Genomic DNA, 18,676 nt, shown 5'->3' with positions numbered 1-18,676 from the left:
TGACCAGAAATGGAATATGAATTTACATGTCAACCTTCACAATTTGGGGCTCTTAACATTTCTTCCAAACCACATATAAATGGATCTTCATCCTCTGGCAAATACAAAATAGCCATTCTCAGGGAAAAGGTAAACCATATTTATAGCAGAAGATAAACTATGATGTGATTTTGTTAAGATCCTCTGCTGGCTCATTCAAAAGGCTAGCGTTTCTTATTCAAGCTGCTGCAGCAGGCCTATGTTAGTAGGGAGAAAAATTTCCTCGGCTCCATGATGAGATAATATCAGTAAGCGATTTATTAAAGACCTTGCCATCTATCATTGGAATTCAAAACAATAATGATCCATTGAAAAAGTATTCATCCCAGGTTTTCCCCCTCCTCACACATTCCCTCGTTTCCAATATCTGTTCAGTAAATTGTTAATAGTATTTTGTTCTCTGTGTTTTTGGAAACAAGCCCAGGAAGGAGAGGGCACTGAAAGCAGCTGTCACAAACCCAACGGTACTTATTGCTCGGTTGGCCTATAAGGAAACAAGAAACAAAAACCACATTTTATTCCAAAGGCACCTCTGTATTCTGAACTCAAGCTTTAATTTATTTTCTAAACTAAAGAACCAATTTAATGTATGCTGGATAAACTCAGTGCAAAATTAAAATTCTGCATAAAGATGAATAAATTTATCATTTTAATAATTGATACAGATATGGGGATAACCACACATAACTATATTTCCTCATATTTTTATAGTCTCCAAGAGTTTAAAACTCATTAGGCAAACAAGTCCTATTAATCACTATATATAGCATACCTGGGAGGTTGCATTACTCCTATTTTGCAAAAATGTGGGAAGTTATGAGTGATATGCCTCAGGTAGTACCTCTGGGGTGTTTATAAATAGGTTAGATCTTGAGCCATGTGTTCTTCCCCTACTCAACTCCTGACCTTAAACACACGCATTGGTTTAATGTATATGAGGGTGAATACCGTGTGTGTTTGTGTGTATCCTCTAATCAGGAATGTCAGCAAAATCATTCAGGGATTGATCTGAACTGAATTTCGTAGATACCATTTCTATTCTGATAAACAAACTTCAAGAGAAGTCAATACTAATGTTAACTATCATGTCAAAAAATTAATTTCTCGTGTAGACAAAGGAAAATAAACCACTCTCAAGCTCAATTGTCCATGTAGATGTTCAGACATTTGGCACTTTAAGGGGATTAATCATTCTCATGATGAGAGAATTAATGAATATTCATGATTTCAGTGGCACTCAAATAATATTGCCTTCTATCCACACAGGTTTGAGTGCAATTTTATAATCCAAAGGTCATATTCAGACACTTTAGAGTCATCAGGTATTCTGAAAACAACAGTTGTTCTCTGGGATTTAAGAGTCAGCCTTTCAAATAAAGCAAAGCATTTTCCCCAAATGACTCTGGGGACCAGCCCAAGTGCTGGAAAGCTTGACCCAACTCACATTTGAACATGCCATCTACTTAACCTACAAATTCCATTGCTCAGCTTGCCACTCCTTTTTTCCTGACATACAATGTTGCTGCCTTAACTGCAATTTCTTTTTTGGGCATAGGCAGCAAGGGCTGTGGCGTCCAAGGAGTCTCAGTGACAGGCACATTGGTTCCATGATGCTGTCACATGGTCTGTAGGGACAAGGCTGGTAATGAATCCCCTCTCTGCCACCACTGCCAGGCTGCAGGGTGAACTGCATGGCAGACAACGGAGCCTAACATATTGATTTTAGTTTATAATTCTAATTTTATTTGTTTGGTTATTTATTTTGCTTATATTTTTTAATTAGTATTTACCTAATATATTAATGTTTATTTCCCAGAATAGAGTCAGAATTTACTGCAGCATAGCACTACCCAAGTAGCATAGAGGAAACAAAATAAGGCAGAGAAACAAGATATAGGACAAAATTACAATGAGAGGTAGAATCAATAATCAGGTAGCAGCCAAGATTATAAATCATGTCCGCCCCTTGTAAAATTCCAAGAGATTCTGAGACCCCAAGATGGTCGGTAGCAGAGAAATGGAACGGGTGGTGAAAACATATGAAGGTATAACTGGGGTATTTAAAAGCAGGGTACAGCCTTGAGAAAATGGCAGGATTCTGTGACTAGGGTGGCCCCTGTAAGATGCAGACCTAACCCATGGGTATTTCTCAGTCACTAGAAACAAAAAATGTTAGAAAAAATTCCATACATCTAAGAGGCCTGGGGAAGGGATAAGTGACTTTATCCTAAACCAAAATGCCCTGAGTTCACACAGCTTTGATACCATAATGAAGCTACTTTCAACAGTGCATGCAGTTCCCCAAATCCCAACTGCTTATTTATTTCAAGTCACATTCTAGATGTCAAAAGCCCATGTAATTCGGACAATCCTTTGGTGTTATGTGTTATAGGGTCTGACCAGCAAGATTATAACATCCCAGGATGTCCCTGATAAGCCAGCATGAGCAAGAGATTTTATTTCATGGCTTACTTAGGATTATAAGATCACCAGATCCAACTCTGCATGCTTCATCTTTTAAAAGGCTTTCTGTCCGTGGACAGTATAGAGACTTCAATCTGAGGATCTACACAAGCCTGGAGAAACATTAGCTGGTTCTGAGTGCTCTTTTCAACACAGTGTAGCATGATCACAGATGACTGTACTGTATATCAAGATGCCTCTTCCCCCAAGACTGAAGGGCAGCAGTACCTTGCCCGAAGCACAGTCTGGTGTACTGTGTCTGTGAACTGTGTGAGCGTAATGCATTCTATTCTTCTGTCACAATAACACACTTGTCCAGATCTATTCAAGGGTGCTACTACTTACACAAAGATGGGCACATTTTAATAACTTATTTAGACTATAATAGTGAGAAATTATGATTTTAGAAATTATTTTAAAATAAACACAATTTACAGAGTATGAGAAAATATTTACAAACGACAAATCTAGTATCCAAAATATGGACTGTTATCCAAAATATGCAGAAATTTCTTAAAACCCAATTAGAAGGGGAGCCAGTAATCAAATTAAAAAATGGGTAAAACATCTCAAGAGACACAACACCAAATATGATATGCAGGTGGCAAATAAACATATAGAAAGATATTCTAATGCAATTTAGAGATTGGCACACTAAAACAAGGAGATAGCATTAGGTACCTATCAGAATAACTAATATCCAATCTATAGGCAGCAACCACCAAAGGCTGAAAGGGAATTGAAATGACAGGAACTCTCATTGTGGTGAGGGTGTAAATGGCACGACCACACAAAATGAAACATGCTCTGCACTCCAGCAATCCTACTCCTCAGTATTTACCCACGCAAAACCTCACACAAATGGGAATAGCAGCTCTCTTCATAATTACCAAAACGTGGGTGCAATCATGGTGTCCTTTAGTAGATGAATGTTACATCCATACAATGGAATGTTACTCAGTGATTTAAAAAAAGTTTGAAATGTATAAAAAGAACATGGAGAAATTTTAAATGCATATTGCACTCTGGAAAAATGAAAAACTAAGGAGGCAATAGGACAGTGATTTCCAGGCACCTAGGGAGAGGGAGAGATGAATACACAGACCTCTTTTGTATGATTCAATAATGATGGATACTCTTTTGTATGATTCAATAATGATGGATACTATTCTGACACATTTGTTGAAACCTATAGGATATGCAACCCAAGTAGTAAATAAACTATTTTAGGGGAAAATGTATTTCTACCCATTTTGGGTCTTTGTGGAGGTTCTGCAATACAAGATCAACAGGACAGAAAATTTTATTATCATGGGCATCCAATGCATACATGGGGGAAACCCAAGAAAACCAAATTCAATGAAATGGCTTAGAATTCAGACTTTTAAAACAACTCCAACAAGTAACAATAAATTTGTAGAGAAATGATAGGACTAAGGAAAGCAAATTTTAGGTTTCTGAAAGTGCCAGACTGTGGAAGGTAAATATATGAGAAGCTAATAAGAGAAGTTAGTTAGTAAAGCTTATTATATAGATTCTTCTAGTGGCCCCTCCAGGCTAATAGGGATTTGACATTAGCAACTAGTCCTCCATGATTATTGATGATTAAGTTTGATCCTTCTTGGTAGACAAGGGAAGAGGGACACTTTGATTCTGGATATGAAAGATGAAAAAATGATGACTTTCAAGTAAGAATCAAAGCAAGAAGATAATTCTAGTTCCTTTCTACATAGCCACATTAAAAAAGATTGCTGATTGAGTGTAGTGAAAAACTTTATCATTAACCAGGGAATATGGAATCTATTTCCAGTCATACCATGAGTTTTCACAACAGAGGTAAGCTGAAATTTGTGTTTATAGCTCAGTGCTGTGGCTCAGAAGCAATTTATTGTTACACAGAATAGAACATTCATTTGTCAAAGTGTTTTCTCATGAAAGTGAATTCCCAATGAAATTATTTCCTAATAAAAACAAATGTATCTTTTCATTATGTTCCATCTCCTGTTTTTCAAACTTTCATGGGAAAACTGTAGACTTGTTCCTTAGAATAAATGTTTATATAACAAATTCACCATTTCACCATACTCTTACATCACCTTAAGAAAACTTTAGGTTGGAACATCCATGACAGAATGGGATTGGTGAGACCATAGATAGGGAAAGGTCAATTGAACGCAGCACACTTCCATTAGGAATCAGCCATACTACAAAATTGTGGCAGTCAAAATCCAAAGTACTTTAAAAATAAAGTCAATTAATCCATTAAAAATCATCCAAATGCTCAAAGAAACTTCTTATCCATTAAAAATCATCCAAATGCTCAAAGCATCTATTTAAAAGCATGAAATTTCTTTGAAATTAGCTATTAAGAAAATAGAAGACAAACCCATCAAAATATATCATTGGTTGGCCTCTATCAACTAATGGAAAAGAATCTCAGAATTATCATCTATGTTTTTGTCAAATAAACTTCCACTCAAAAAACTCAACATTCTTTTAAACACTATATTCATTTTACTATAGGCTACTGATTTGAGGTTGCTATCTGGTGGGGTCAGGGGAAAAAATTCTAAGGGCAGAAGGCAATAGACTGACAGTAAGTGATGGTCTTGATTCTACTTAAAGTCCTTTCTTGTTCTAAATACTAGCCTCAGTTTGGTCACTAACTTACTGCATGACCTTAGACAACTTGATGTCCTCATTTATCCTTCAGTGTTCTCATATTTTCTTGTTCTTTTCATTTCGTTGAAGACTTGGAAGGCTTAATTTAGTACTTATTATTTTCCCAGTGTAAGAAACTTCTTGTATATGTCCAAAAGAAAGCTCACCTGCTCTGAGATGCCTTCTCCGTAGCGAAGGAAAGTCACAAAGTGCTCACAGTTGTTGACAAGCAGGTCATATGCCACCTCCTGCCCTATAACAAACTCTGATCGTTGCATGACTTCTTCCACAGGGAGAGGGGGGTATGATTCATCATATTTATTGTTTATTCTGTATTTGTCCTTTCCTACAACGTCCTTTAAGAGCTGCATCTTCACCAGGGCCTTTCTGCTGAATACAGACTTGGCACTTGTAAATGCTGCAGGAATGCCACCTTCTATAAAGAGAATTCTGGTTAACAAGGAACAGTGACCCAGTAATGAACACTAATTCCCATCTAAAGAAATGCTGGGATAAATAAACTTAGTTCTATTCCTATTTTAAAATCAAACCAAAAACCACTTACTCTTACTGTGTTAAAAACTCATTCTGTAATTTATCAATAGCACTTACTCAATACTACATAAAGAGGTTATAAATAAGAAAGCTTTTTGAAATTTATATTTCCCCATAGAACAAACCCTATGAGTGATAAAGCTCTATTTTTTCTTGAAGAACACATTCTCTATCAATTGGTATTACTAGAGATCTTGGGGTGTGTTTCTAAGAGTACAGATAAGATCACTACTGCCCACTTTTTCTATAAAGCAAACTTTTTTTTTTTTTAGCATCTACACTCTGCCAAAGTACAATCACTGAGCTTTAGCAGCAGTGCATTATGATTGGCAGACTCCTCCAAGCATCTAAGCTGCGCTCCTTAATCACCCACTTTCAATTTTTTTCATGTGTTCTTTCCACTAAGCTTCAATTCGGTTCAATTTACAACTTGCACGGTATCCAGTCCACTCTGAAGGGTGAACTGGGGTCAGGTCACGGTCCTTTTTTGTCTTGCCTATTTCTTTGGTCAAGAAACTAAGTCCTGAATCTGAACTTAACATCATAGTCACTGTCCACTAGATGTGGCCCAGGCTGTGCCCACTAACCTATTACAAAGCTCCAAGCCCTGGCAGATCTCAGCTGCCTCTAAGGTAACCATTTGCCTATGTGGCCTGGAACCTTGTTTCCTGGTCTGCCGTTGTCAGTATCTGAGGCTGGACAGATGATTCTTCAGTGTCCAGCTCAAATAGAACACTCTGGTACCTGTCTATCTGTGCAAGACTACTTGGACTTGCCATTGTTGAAGTAAATCACAAGAGCAAAGATCTCTACATAAATGGTGTTTAGGCACTTCCCTCTTAGTAATGACCTAAACCTAACTTTCCTTCCTGTTCTTTTTTTCTTCCTATACTATAAATTTGCTTTCATTAGAACAGCATTTTCAGTTAATCTCATGCACTGTAAGTTTTTACGTATCACAAGTTCTTAGGGCATATATATCCTAGTTAGAATTACTGAATTTTTTGTGGGGGAATGGGGTAATCAGATGCAATCAGTTGCAAAATATCACACAAGTAGTTAACAACAGAAACAAGCATTGAATTTCAGTCAACAGGATCAAAGATGGTGTTTGAACCATGTCAATAATTGAACAAAAGAAATGTAAAAAGGAATCAGCACCTAAATCTCACATTATTTTTTAGAGGTGACAATTTCAGAGATAATGTAGAGAGTTACTAGACTCTGCAGAAACTAGTGGCTCTGCAACATGAATATCATTCTACTTGCTATTTTATTTCCCAATATTCTAGAACAAGAGGCAAGATAATAGTAAGACTTAGACCTGTAAATATTTGTCTTTAAAGGCATCTTGAGGTTAAAAAAAAACGCATTTTTCCTTAAATAAAGTACTTTGCACTCCTTTCTAAAGACTAAGAAAATATAGTATAAATGTAAATAAAAATCACCCATTTCCCTGCCACCCAGAAATGACTATTATTATTTTATTGTGCTTCTATTATGTCTTTTATTAACATGTATGCATATGCATATGCTTTCATGTCTATATATAGATATATTATTTCTTTTCTAACTGGGTATTATTTAACATATTGCACTTTTAATCTGGATTTTCAAATAAATATTATATCCACATCACCTTTCATGCACTTAAACTGGTCCAGAAGTATGATTTTTTTTTAAAGATTTATTTATTTATTTATACAAGCACTGGGTACAGTCAGAAGCGTGGGAGGGTGAGAGAATTCACCAGAGCCAGAGCGGGGAGCAGAGCAGGCAGAAGGACCGAAGTACGCTGATGAGGGGCAGCAGGAGAGGTCTGCGAGCCATGTGGGACCCTCCTCCAGTGGCCAGGGAGCAGCCGGGAATCAAACCAGCGCTGCAGAGGCTGAGGGCAGCTTCGCAACCCAGCACTCCACCGCTGTGCCACCAGGGAGGCCCCAGAAGTATGATTTTTAATGGCTTTTATAGTGGCCGTGGTTGTTGTCATCTGGCACTTCCTCCTTTCTTTCTTGTAAAGACTCTAAGTCAATCATAGGCTACCATTCTCCTCTACACAGTGATGGTCCAGTGATGGACCTGGGGGTCCAATTAGAGTTGTAACTCATGGGTATGTGTACTGTCACGGCAGGGATTAGCTCTTTCTCCTGCTAGGGCACAAGACTGTACGAATGAGAACCTTAGGATTCTTATGGTCATTTGTTCCATTTTTAAAAGAGACATAGCCTGAGAGGATGAAGAATCCATATATACTTTAATAACACAGGTGTAAGGCAGAATCTCCATAGTGTTCAAAACCCTAAATCCATGCACCCCTGAGGCATGGATTGAGTACTGGATTTGTCTTTTCTCTTAAGCTCATTTCAGTTTGATTTCTATTATATGCAACTAAAGAATTGTCAAACACAGATACTTAATATACTGTGGCTAAATTATAATTCAGTTAACTATTCCCTTATTGAACATTAAGCCATTATCTATTTTTGAAGTCATTATAAATGAGATAGAAGTGAACACTCTTATACAGACATGGTAGTCCGCATCTCTATAAACATTTCCCAGAATGGATTTCATAGAGGTACAATTACAGAGTCAGATCTTATGAATGCTTTCAAGACTCTTAAAAAAATATTATCCAATTGTTATTGTGAATCATTTTATCACTTATTTTTCTATCAATCATATCCTTGTGTTCATTGGATTATATCCTCACAAGTGCTGGTGGTTATCATTTGTTAAAGCTTTTCCAAATGTGATAGGCATAATATCTGTTGTTTTACTGTACAATTCTTAAACGATTAAAAAGTTTAAACCTTTAAAGATGGATATTGGTTTTTGCTTTTCTCCTACAAACTGTTTATAATTCTTTACCCATTTGCCTGTTGGGATTTTGGTCATAGCTGTCCCTTGGTCTGAAAAACTCTTTCCCCAAATATCATCAGTTTGTTTCCTCACCATTTTCAATTTTCTTCAAATATTATTTTCTTATGAGATTTTCTGAAATCTCATAATTGCAGTTCCCTTCCCCGGAGCCTGCAGCACTTCCTAGCCAGTGTCTCTGATTTATTTTCTCCATATCACTTATGTCTATCCTACCATTGCTTTCTGTATTTTGTTCATCTCTCTCTCTCCAATAGAATGCAAGCTTTGCCACACAGGGCAAAGCATGTAGACACTTTAATATATCCTTTTGTGTTGTCATGGACTGAGCACTTACATAGTAAAAAGATTATGAGTTTATTCCTCTTTTCTGTTTCAAATAAGGCATCATATTAATATTTTTGAAATGTTGTATATAGATAAATTTTATTATTGTTGAAATTCTGGATTTTTGTCCATGTTTATATCTGTCCAGCACTTAGCATAGCATTTGGCACATACTAGGTAATCTAAAAACAGATGTTGAATGAACTGAAATAATGTATTTTGGGGATACAGAAAGACATTGACTCCTGTCATGTTTGTGGCCAAGTATTGTTCCAAGCTGATTATTTTTTCTTTAATTGTGATATTTTAATGCAGAAATTTAAGACTTTAATGTTAATTGAAATTTCTTAATGCCACTGTGGTCTTACCACAGGTGACCCTAGACCCAGATCAGGCAGAGTTATATACCTTCTCTATTTTATTTCTGCTTTATTTTAGAATTTTGTTTATAATTCCTTTTTATAATAGGAAAATTAAAACTCTCCTAGGAGCCACTGGATACAAACCTTACCTGGAGGTGCCATGTTGATAACATAGCCATCACCCAAGTACAAAGCCCAGTGCTGATAGCCAGGACGAAACACTTCAATCAAGTCCCCTGGTTGAGGATTGCCAGGGTATTTCAAACTAAAGCAATCATTAAACGCCATCTGCAATGACAGATACAAAGAAGATATAACTGACACAAGTTGAAAGTTAATTTAAAACTTCCACCAAATCAAAGGGATGCAGAATTTCTTGGGGTCACATTCCTTATTAAAGATTTGACTCACACCACTATCCTTTACTTTGGATGATCCCAACAATGACTTGTGTGTTCACAAGTGGCCAAGTGTAGATAGAATTTGTCCATTATTGTTTAATTTTCTATAGCAATACTTCTCATCTTGATCTACTGCAGCATCCCATTATTAGAATAAGTAATTTATGATCATGTTTAAATCCAGACATTCATCAACAGTATAATTCACATACATATAACATTTCAAAAATATTAATATGATGCCTTATTTGGAACAGAAAGGGAAGATAAATTCATAATAATATCTGTTTACTACATAAATGCTCAGTCCATGACTATACAAAAGGACATATTAAAGTGTCTACAAGCTTCTCCTTATTGATCTGAAGCATAGATGACAGAAGCCTCTCAGTCCCTCTTATAGTAGCATAATAAAATAAAACAGAGATATGGTGCGCCTTATATTCTGTGCAAAAATACCTTATATTGCAAAACTTACTCTGTCATGTCATTTAAGCATAGATGAGGTCCAGATTCAGGTGAATGTACAGCCAGCTACTCAAGTATATGATGGGATATGGGACACTTCTTCCTTGTGCTGAACTGTGTGCACATGTCAAAACTCTCTGGCCTTCATCCACTGAATATTAGTGGATGCTGGTCACTGTGACAACCACAAACACCTCACAGAGCACCACCACCCCCAGACAGACACACTTACTCTTTGATTCCAGGAAGGGCAAGGCAGTCAGTGTAGAAGTAGGACAACTTGGAAGTTGGAGAGTTAACATATTGATAAATACATCTGAAGATTCTGTTTGGTGAGGTTTTGTTTTCCTTCTGAATCATTACTTTTCAGAAAGAAAATATAAGTCCCTGACAACTGATTTGTAGGTAAGGTGACATTTCCTATGTGTGGCATAGAAGCAGAATGACTCCACAAAGAAAAAGTACTGTATACTCATTGATAATCAAAAAACTACTTAGTGCCACATCTATGTTGAGTCTCTAGTTGACAACAGAGTGCTTGCCAGCATCTCTCAGTCTGACATAGATATGTACACTCATTTACAAAAGAAATTCAAGTGCCAGAAAAGGAAACTTCCAAATCATCTAAATTATAATCATAATAGCATAGTCTAAGGACTTGGGAATATGGACTATCATTTTCTGGCACTCTAAAAGTCTTTTTTTTTTTTTTACAACCATTAATATTGGGAGGGTGTTTTCCCAAGTATTTATATGCCATCTGTTGAAAACTTCAATCATCACACTGTTACAGAAATGTGGCCAAATGCAAGCTGTCCATCTGTTGAAAAATAGCTATTAAAACAACTTTATGGAAACCATTAAATCTAACCACCCTCTCAAATATGTTTGAGTCTTATTAATATGGCAGCTCACAATTTGGCCACGTGGATAGAAAAAGGGAAAGTTAATAATATAGTATGATATAAACAAACACATTTCCCATGAATAGGAATCAACAAGCACACATTGCTGCCTAGTAGGACTGAGAGACAAGTTCACAATAATAATCACTATTTGAATGGAGATCACTTTGTAGTATAACATTTTTTTAATACACCATGTCAGTTAACCCTACTTGATTTATTTAAAAATCTAGGACTATTTGAGTTTGCTATGTCATGGTCCCATTTACAGATAAAAAAACTATAATAGCAAATGCCAAATCTTGGGAAAGACCCTGAAATATTTACATTATAAAAATATAGAGGGGGAAATAACTGAACTAGGCTTAAACATGTGAACTCTAGGCTGAGTTTTCTGCTTGCTGGTTCTGTCACTTTGGGAAAGTCATTCAAATTGAGTCTCAATTTTCAGATTTTGAAGGCAGCATAAGAATATATGTGCTTTCTCTCAAAAAAGCTGTTCAAGTGGCATTTCATGAAGTGGCTAAAAGTGGTTGCAGGTGGTTTATGAACTAAGATGAGCTTGAGAGGTGGTGGTAAGAAAGAGGTGACTAAAGGTTGAGATATTGTTTGAATCTCTCTTTCAGTCACGGTAATTTTGTGGAATGAATGATTTCACTCTAACAGGTTAATATTTATAAAATTATTAATATATGTTTAATACGCTTCAATTTCTGACAGTTTGTAAATTGATTTATGAAATATAAGTTAATTTATTTCATGAAGCCTCTCATATTTATAAGGAGAGAAGACAGGATAACAGGGAAACAATTTATATGAACACCCTTTCAAGAACTTAAGAGAGTAGCCTCAGGCTAATATGTAAGGAATTCTGACACCAAACACAGAATCGCAGCAATTTCCTGCAAAAAGATACTTCAGATTTTAGCTAACCCATAGCTCACCAAGCATGTTTTTAGCAGAGGGCCTTATATCAAACCAAATATCAGATGGAACCACAAAATATAAAACATGAAAAGCAGCCTTGTCCTGGATTAAGTCAGGAAGAGGGGCACAAGAGAAATGTCTGCTCCTCATTGCTATAGCTATTGGGGCTACCTGGAACCCCAGCACTTTTAGGAAAGGAGCCTGAATAACATCCATTAGTCCCAGCACAACCCTGACTGAAATGAGTTAATAGTCAGACCTAAACTAAGTGACAGAATTTGAATTCAATTCCAGGTCTGTCTTCTTATTCCAGATTTCATGCTCCTCTTTACACCACTGATTATCATTAACCAAAGGAATTATTACTAAACGACATTTTCATCTTCTTCCTCTTTTCAAATTAGATAGGGAAGCTATAAAACACACACACACACACACACACACACAGAGAATGTCTGTTGCATATAGCAACACAGAAAGTTTTAAAATATTTATATACAAAACCATTAGGTAATTGGAAATTGGAAATGTAGGCTTACTGAGAAACCCAGGCCCTTCCCCTGCAGGGAATTTCTGTCAGAAACTGAAAATGGGGCCTCCCTGGTGGCGCAGCGGTTGAGCGCTGGGTTGCGAAGCTGCCCGCAGCCTCTGCAGAGCCGGTTCAATTCCCGGCTGCTCCCCGGCCACCAGAGACGGGTCCCACATGGGCGCAGACCTCTCCTGCCGCCCACTGCTCCCCTCAGCAGTGTACTTGGGTCCTTCTGCCTGCTCTGCTCCCTGCTCTGGCTCTGGTGAATTCTCTCACCCTCCCGCGATTCAGACTGTGCCCAGTGCATGTATAAACAAAACAAATGAACAAACAAATAAATAAATAAAAACATGCCTCTATTAAAAAAAAAAAAAGAAACTGAAAATGTATTAAGGTAAGGATAGAAGCATCTAGAAGGTACCCAGATTCAGACTTTGGACAAGAGACTACAACCTTTTTATTTGGGAAACATGATATACATGGGTCACATACACCCATTTCTTTCAGACACAATTATGTAATGTAGCACTTCATAAATAAAATACAACACAGAACCAATTAAGGATACATTATATATTCCTCTACTGTGTGTCAACTTAAAGGTAAAAATACTTCATGTGAACACTTCAACCATACCAAACTATTCAATAAAGAATGGCATGAAGGTAACTAATCTTTGTACAAGAAATCTCCCATTTCAACTGCTAAAACAGGCTGCCCTGTTTACAGCTTCATGTTGGTCCCTGGGGATGCAACAAAAGAAATAACTTCTCCCCCACTGCGTGCACAGACTGAGGCAGGCTGATTAACTGCGGCTCCGCTCCATGAGACCTCCTGGGTTACTATGTGCACGTTTTAGCTAATGACTCCCAAGAAAGCTATTGGCAGCCTGAAACACCATCACAGGTTATCCCAACTCCAGCACTTTCCCAATTCAATTTGAACCCCTTTTCACTCCAGCCGCATTTTTCATCGGTAGTCCTGTTACTCTGAAATCACTACATGAAGCCAAGTGTCCCAGACCTGCTAACTCACAGACTCTTAGAGCTGCCAGGATGCTTGGTTCAACATCCTCACTCAATAGTTGAGGGTTCCCCTTCCCTGCCAGATGAACTATGCTCAGCCACTGCACTGTCATTCTTCATGTGGAATCCATCCAAGGCACTCAAGTACTGACATCCCATTTTATTCCTATAATCTGGGCTCCTTATCCACCTATCAATGTATGCAAACCAAAGTGCTCACTCTTCGTACTCACCTGCAATTTGTTGCTAACACTGAACCTTCTACCTGGAATGCAGTGTCCATTTCCAAATGTCCCCAAATGACCCGTCCTCAAGGATCCAGGTCCCATACCACCTCCTCCCCCAAGGTTTTCCTCCAGTTAGCCAGAATCAACAAGACCTGCGTGTCCTTAGGCGTTTCCAAGGTGCAGTGTATCTAATACCCGCTGTGTCTAATACACACGCCTACCTCAGTTACTGATGTCTGGGGAATTGGTTCTCTTGTGTTGGATACTGAGCCTGCTTCTTGTTTATCTCTCTACCTTAGGTACCTGCAGAGTGCCTGGCACAAATAACTGCCCCAAAGCATGTTTAATGAATGAAGGAGCAAGGACACCAAGTTCAGGCAGGGCAGAGTGACTGGGTTTTTCCAGCACATAAATCATATTAACAGTACTGAATTCCAGAGCAATATCACTATCCATATTCTCAAACTTTAGTGTTTTATTGTAGTAATTATTTGTATTAATAATTGATATTCATTTCAGTAAGGGCTGAAAAGTCTTGGCATACAAGAGAAGGTTTCTAGTCTACTTTCTGCCACTTCAGTTGTGTGACTTGGGGAAAGCAAGTGGCTTTCTTGTGGACTCTGTTCCCTAACCAGAAAAAAAAAAAGAGGGGTGTTGGTGTCTCAGATCTCCGATTAAATGCTCTTTACAGGTCTTTCCAGTTTTTCCAGACTTACAATTGTTTCAAACAAGGTGGCCTAGAAGTCTAGAGGCCCTCCCTCCCTATCCCCAGCACACCTCAACTAAGCCAGTGGTCCTTACCCCTAACTGAGACAGCAGGTCTCTGGGACACCTGGTTATTGCTCTGATCTCACAGATGCTCCCTGCTGCGAGAGGCTCCTGGCCAGTGCCATAGGCTCCCCGCTGACTAACGTCAGACTGCAGCAGCCAAGTACCACTCAGGGCCAACCTCTGCCAACGCCAGTCCTGCCACGCGGACACGCCCCGATGCTGTGCGCTGCACGTGCATCCTGGGCCAGCGCTGCTGGAGGAGCCGCCCAGCCCACCAACCCGCCCTTGCATGGCCACCTTTGCCCAGTGCGCTCACGGCATCCTTTTCACCCAGAAGCACCAACTGTACAACTGACCCGTGTATGTGCGCACGCACGCACGCGCACACACACACACACACACACACACACACACACACAGAGGGAGAGCAAGAGAGCGAGAGCGAGAGCGAGAGCAAGCGAGAAAGCGCAGCCCAGCTTCTGGTACCTAACCAATTACCCACACCCTTTCTGTCTCTCAGAAGTGCCTGCTTCAAACTTTAACAGTGCCAAGGGCTGTGCTAGGGCTGCACTTAAAAAGTGAGTCTTGCTGAGCTCAGAAATGTTCGCGTTCGTTCGTCATGAATACACCACCCTCCTGGTAGAAGTGCGCCCCTCTGGTTCTATTACAAATTCCTTCACTGACAAAAGGATCATGCGCCCTGCTCCCCAAGAAGATATTTCAATCTTTTGACACAGCATAGGTGGGAGGAAGGAGTGGCCTTCATTTAAAAAAAAAAAAAATCCTGCTTTCAGCTCACACACATGTGCTTATGAGTCCAGTCCAGCACTCAGGACTCTGAGGACACACAGGAACCCCAGCTTTGGACCCCTTCTTGTCACCACCCTCCTCCCACCCAGGGTCAACTTCAGTGGGAGGAGAAAGGAAAAAAAGGAAGGGTGCACAGCCCCTCGACCTCCAAGTTCTAGTTTCCCCTAGTGGGAACTTTACCTGTCTCAGGAGGGTATTTTCATTAAAGACAGGACTCTCAGCAGCCAGTCCTCTGCTCTGGTACGTCCCTGAAAGCACAGGTTTTATTCAGTGTGACTTGGGTGCATGTGATGGAGCAGGGCCTGACTGACTTTGCTTTCAGGCCAGGTAGGCCAGCAGAGCCCTCAGGAAAACAGCCATGTGAGTTTAAAAATAAAGTTGGGCATGAAGAGTATCTTTTTTCTTGTTACTAAAAAAGGGAGACTTACCAGCTAAGTAAGGAAAGCCTGGCAGACTGTGCTGGGGCACAGCACAGGACTCTAATTGAAGCAAGTCATAACCTAGATTTTTACTATGATGTAAACGGAATCTCAGCTAAACAGAAGGAAATAATACGTACTGGTGCACATGCTGAAATAGCTCGCTTTGCCGCAATGGGATAAGAACTGTCTAAAGATGCAACTGCATTTATGAAAGAGTCAGATTCTGTTATGAAGGTGAAGGGAGGATCTACATGGTTTGAAACCCACCCATGGGCTCTGCACCTTTGGGAATGTAGCGTACATAGACCAGACTCTAATTATTGGCAAAGTAGAAAGTACATTTAAGAAGTTGCAGCTTTTTTATGAGTTAATATTTTTTCTTATAAGTTGACTATTTACTATATTTTTAGAGTCATAAAATGAATCAGATATGCCTTTCAATACCCTTTTAATGTTTCCAAGAGAAAGCCATAAACATATATTTGTTTTATGTTCCCCAACTATTTCAATTGAGTCATCACTGAAGGAAGTGGTTCATGATTTTATACAGGAGAGTTATTGTGAGTATTTATAAAGCCATCCTGCTTATGAGCTAAATTTATTATGTTTGCCAGGTTAATCTGTTTTCTCTAATCGGACACTTAATCATCCAGTCTCCTCCCTGCATTATGGATTCATGAATGTGAACTGAGGAGGGTTGCTCAGTTAGGGCAAAATGATAAATTATCTTTTCATTTTTTGGGGGGGGAATATGTGATTAAGTGAAGCATAAAAGAATTAAAATGAAATAAATCTTGTAATTTTTACTTCTAGATCCCTGCCAGGTGTAGCTACAATGCATTTGGTTAAGAGTAAATTCAATTTGATGCCTGAGTGGAATTGGTAGGAGAAACAGAAAAAGCTTTGTAGTTCAGAAGAGTAGTGAGTTGTGCCTTCATTTCCACGCTTTGGAGAGATAGTTAATCACTGGGCCCCACTCTGGATGAGCAACTCAGAATTAAAATTTCCATTCAGAAAGAAAGAAGAATCAGCCTGTGGCAGTAATCGCTGGAGTTTGTCTGCATCTAGTTGCAGTACTTGGAGCTCAAGGGCCACACATGTCATGTGGGGGGAGCAGATGTTAGATCATAACCTAAACAACCCGCTCCCGTTATTTTGGTGATTACACCAAGTGAGCTACCATGTGCATGCCACTCTTAGTTGCTGTCCAGTTGGCTTGAAAGCATTGAAACATATTGGAATGACCATCTTGGAGATGGTTTGTTGTGTTTGTTGTAAAATGAATATGCCCACATACCAGCAAAAGCCCTGTGAGAGAGCAGGAGTCATTATTTGTTTTTCTTTTCTTTTTTTTTAAATATTTATTTATTTTTATGCAAGAGTGGGGGTATAGTCCAGAGGCATGGGAGTGTGAGAGGACTCACCAGAAACAGAGTGGGGAGCAGAACAGGCAGACAGACCTAAATACACTGCTAAAGGGAGCAGCGGGTTCAAAAGGAGCAGTCTGCCACGCCATGTGGGAATCTCCTTGGCCGGCTGGGAATCGAACCAGCGCTGCAAAGGCTACAGACAGCTTCACAGTGCTGTGCTCAACCCACTATGCCACCAGGGAGGCCCTATTTGTTTTTTTAAAACAGAGAGACTAAAACCGATGGGCACTGCATGATGCTAGATAGTCCTCAAAGCACCCCTAGTTTGGGGTGTAGATTTTAGAGCTAGCTAAGCACTTTCATATCCTTTGTATCTATTGAGTCTCACAACAAACTATCACCACTCATGGACTGGTGGTTGCTCTGAGGTCTGGGCCCTAGAGCTCTGCATTTGGATCTTCAGGGGTGGAATGCAGTAAGTCTCTAACTCCAGAGTTCTTCCTTTACCTACACTCCTTTACAGTAAAAGCAAAATCTTCCTTTCAGACGAAACACACACACACACATACATATACACACAAACAACAAAAGACCTGCACCAATAGAAGGCAATTGAGACATAGGGCCAAAATGGTCTGGTGTCCTTAACTGAGATATTTGCTGAGATGCTGCAGAGGTTATTGACTACATGGACATAGTAAGTGAGATATGAAACTGTCATTCAGATAGTTCCTACCCTGTTAACCCAAATCCATGCTGTTAAAGTAAAAGCTTTTTTCTTGACTTGACTATCCAGGAAACCCATCTGCCCAGATTGGATTTTTGTACAAAATGCTCAAACCTCTCATTTAGTTTGCTTTGTTCATTCTTAGTCAATATGATAGAAATAGCAATCTCTTTCTCCATTGAGTCTTCATGTGGGCCACATCTAGCCTATGGGATAGCTGAGATAGTCAAAGACACGAATGGAGGAAAGAATGATTTCCTGGAGCCAGGTCAGAGGCACAGAAACCTCAGCCTGCAGCCAGTAAGGAAGAAAATGGGTATGCCTTCTGTAGACGAAATTGGCAGTCTGCCTTCTGCCCAGGAAAATGACAGTGGACAGGGGCTTCCCTGGTCATGCAAGGGGTTAAGCAGCCTCTACAGCACGAATTTCCTGGCTGGCTAGGGAGCTACCCACATGGCGCAGCAGACCTCTCCCGTGTCACCCGCTGCTCCCCTCAGCAGTATATTTCCGTCAGTCTACCTGTTCTGTTCCCCACTTTGTCTCTGGTGAATCTTCTCACCCTCCCTCCCCCGCCCACACCTCTGGCCTGTACTTCAGTTCTTGTATACATAAATAAATACATCTTTTAAAAAAAAGAAAAGAAAAGAAAATTATAGTGGACAAGCCCTGAACAGTGAATCAGGAGTCTGCCACTTTCTAGCTCGGGGACATGGGGCATGTTCCTTCCACTCTGAGCCACTGCTGTGCATGCCTGAAAGGAAAAAATAGTAACATTGCCTGAGATCTTCAGAGATTTGTAGGAAACAT

The 18,676-nt window shown here is 39.3% G+C and overlaps 1 protein-coding gene across 1 annotated transcript; it reads right to left on the bottom strand.

Moving 5' to 3' along the window:
* Positions 1-276: 276 nt before the first annotated feature.
* Positions 277-14,739, bottom strand: PLAAT1 (phospholipase A and acyltransferase 1). The gene is made up of 4 exons (XM_037524557.2): positions 14,571-14,739; positions 9,437-9,575; positions 5,331-5,599; positions 277-523 (listed from the first exon to the last, which is right to left on the bottom strand). The coding sequence occupies exons 2-4, from the start codon at positions 9,573-9,575 to the stop codon at positions 422-424; spliced, it is 510 nt and encodes a 169-aa protein (XP_037380454.1). The 5' UTR covers positions 14,571-14,739; the 3' UTR covers positions 277-421.
* Positions 14,740-18,676: the final 3,937 nt, after the last annotated feature.

Source organism: Talpa occidentalis, unplaced genomic scaffold (assembly GCF_014898055.3).
Source record: "Talpa occidentalis isolate TD23 unplaced genomic scaffold, MPIMG_talOcc4v2.1 talOcc4.4, whole genome shotgun sequence".
NCBI classification, from domain to species: Eukaryota; Metazoa; Chordata; class Mammalia; order Eulipotyphla; family Talpidae; genus Talpa; species Talpa occidentalis.
Note: the sequence above shows the minus strand (reverse complement) of the source record. Positions and strands in the feature narration are given on the sequence as shown.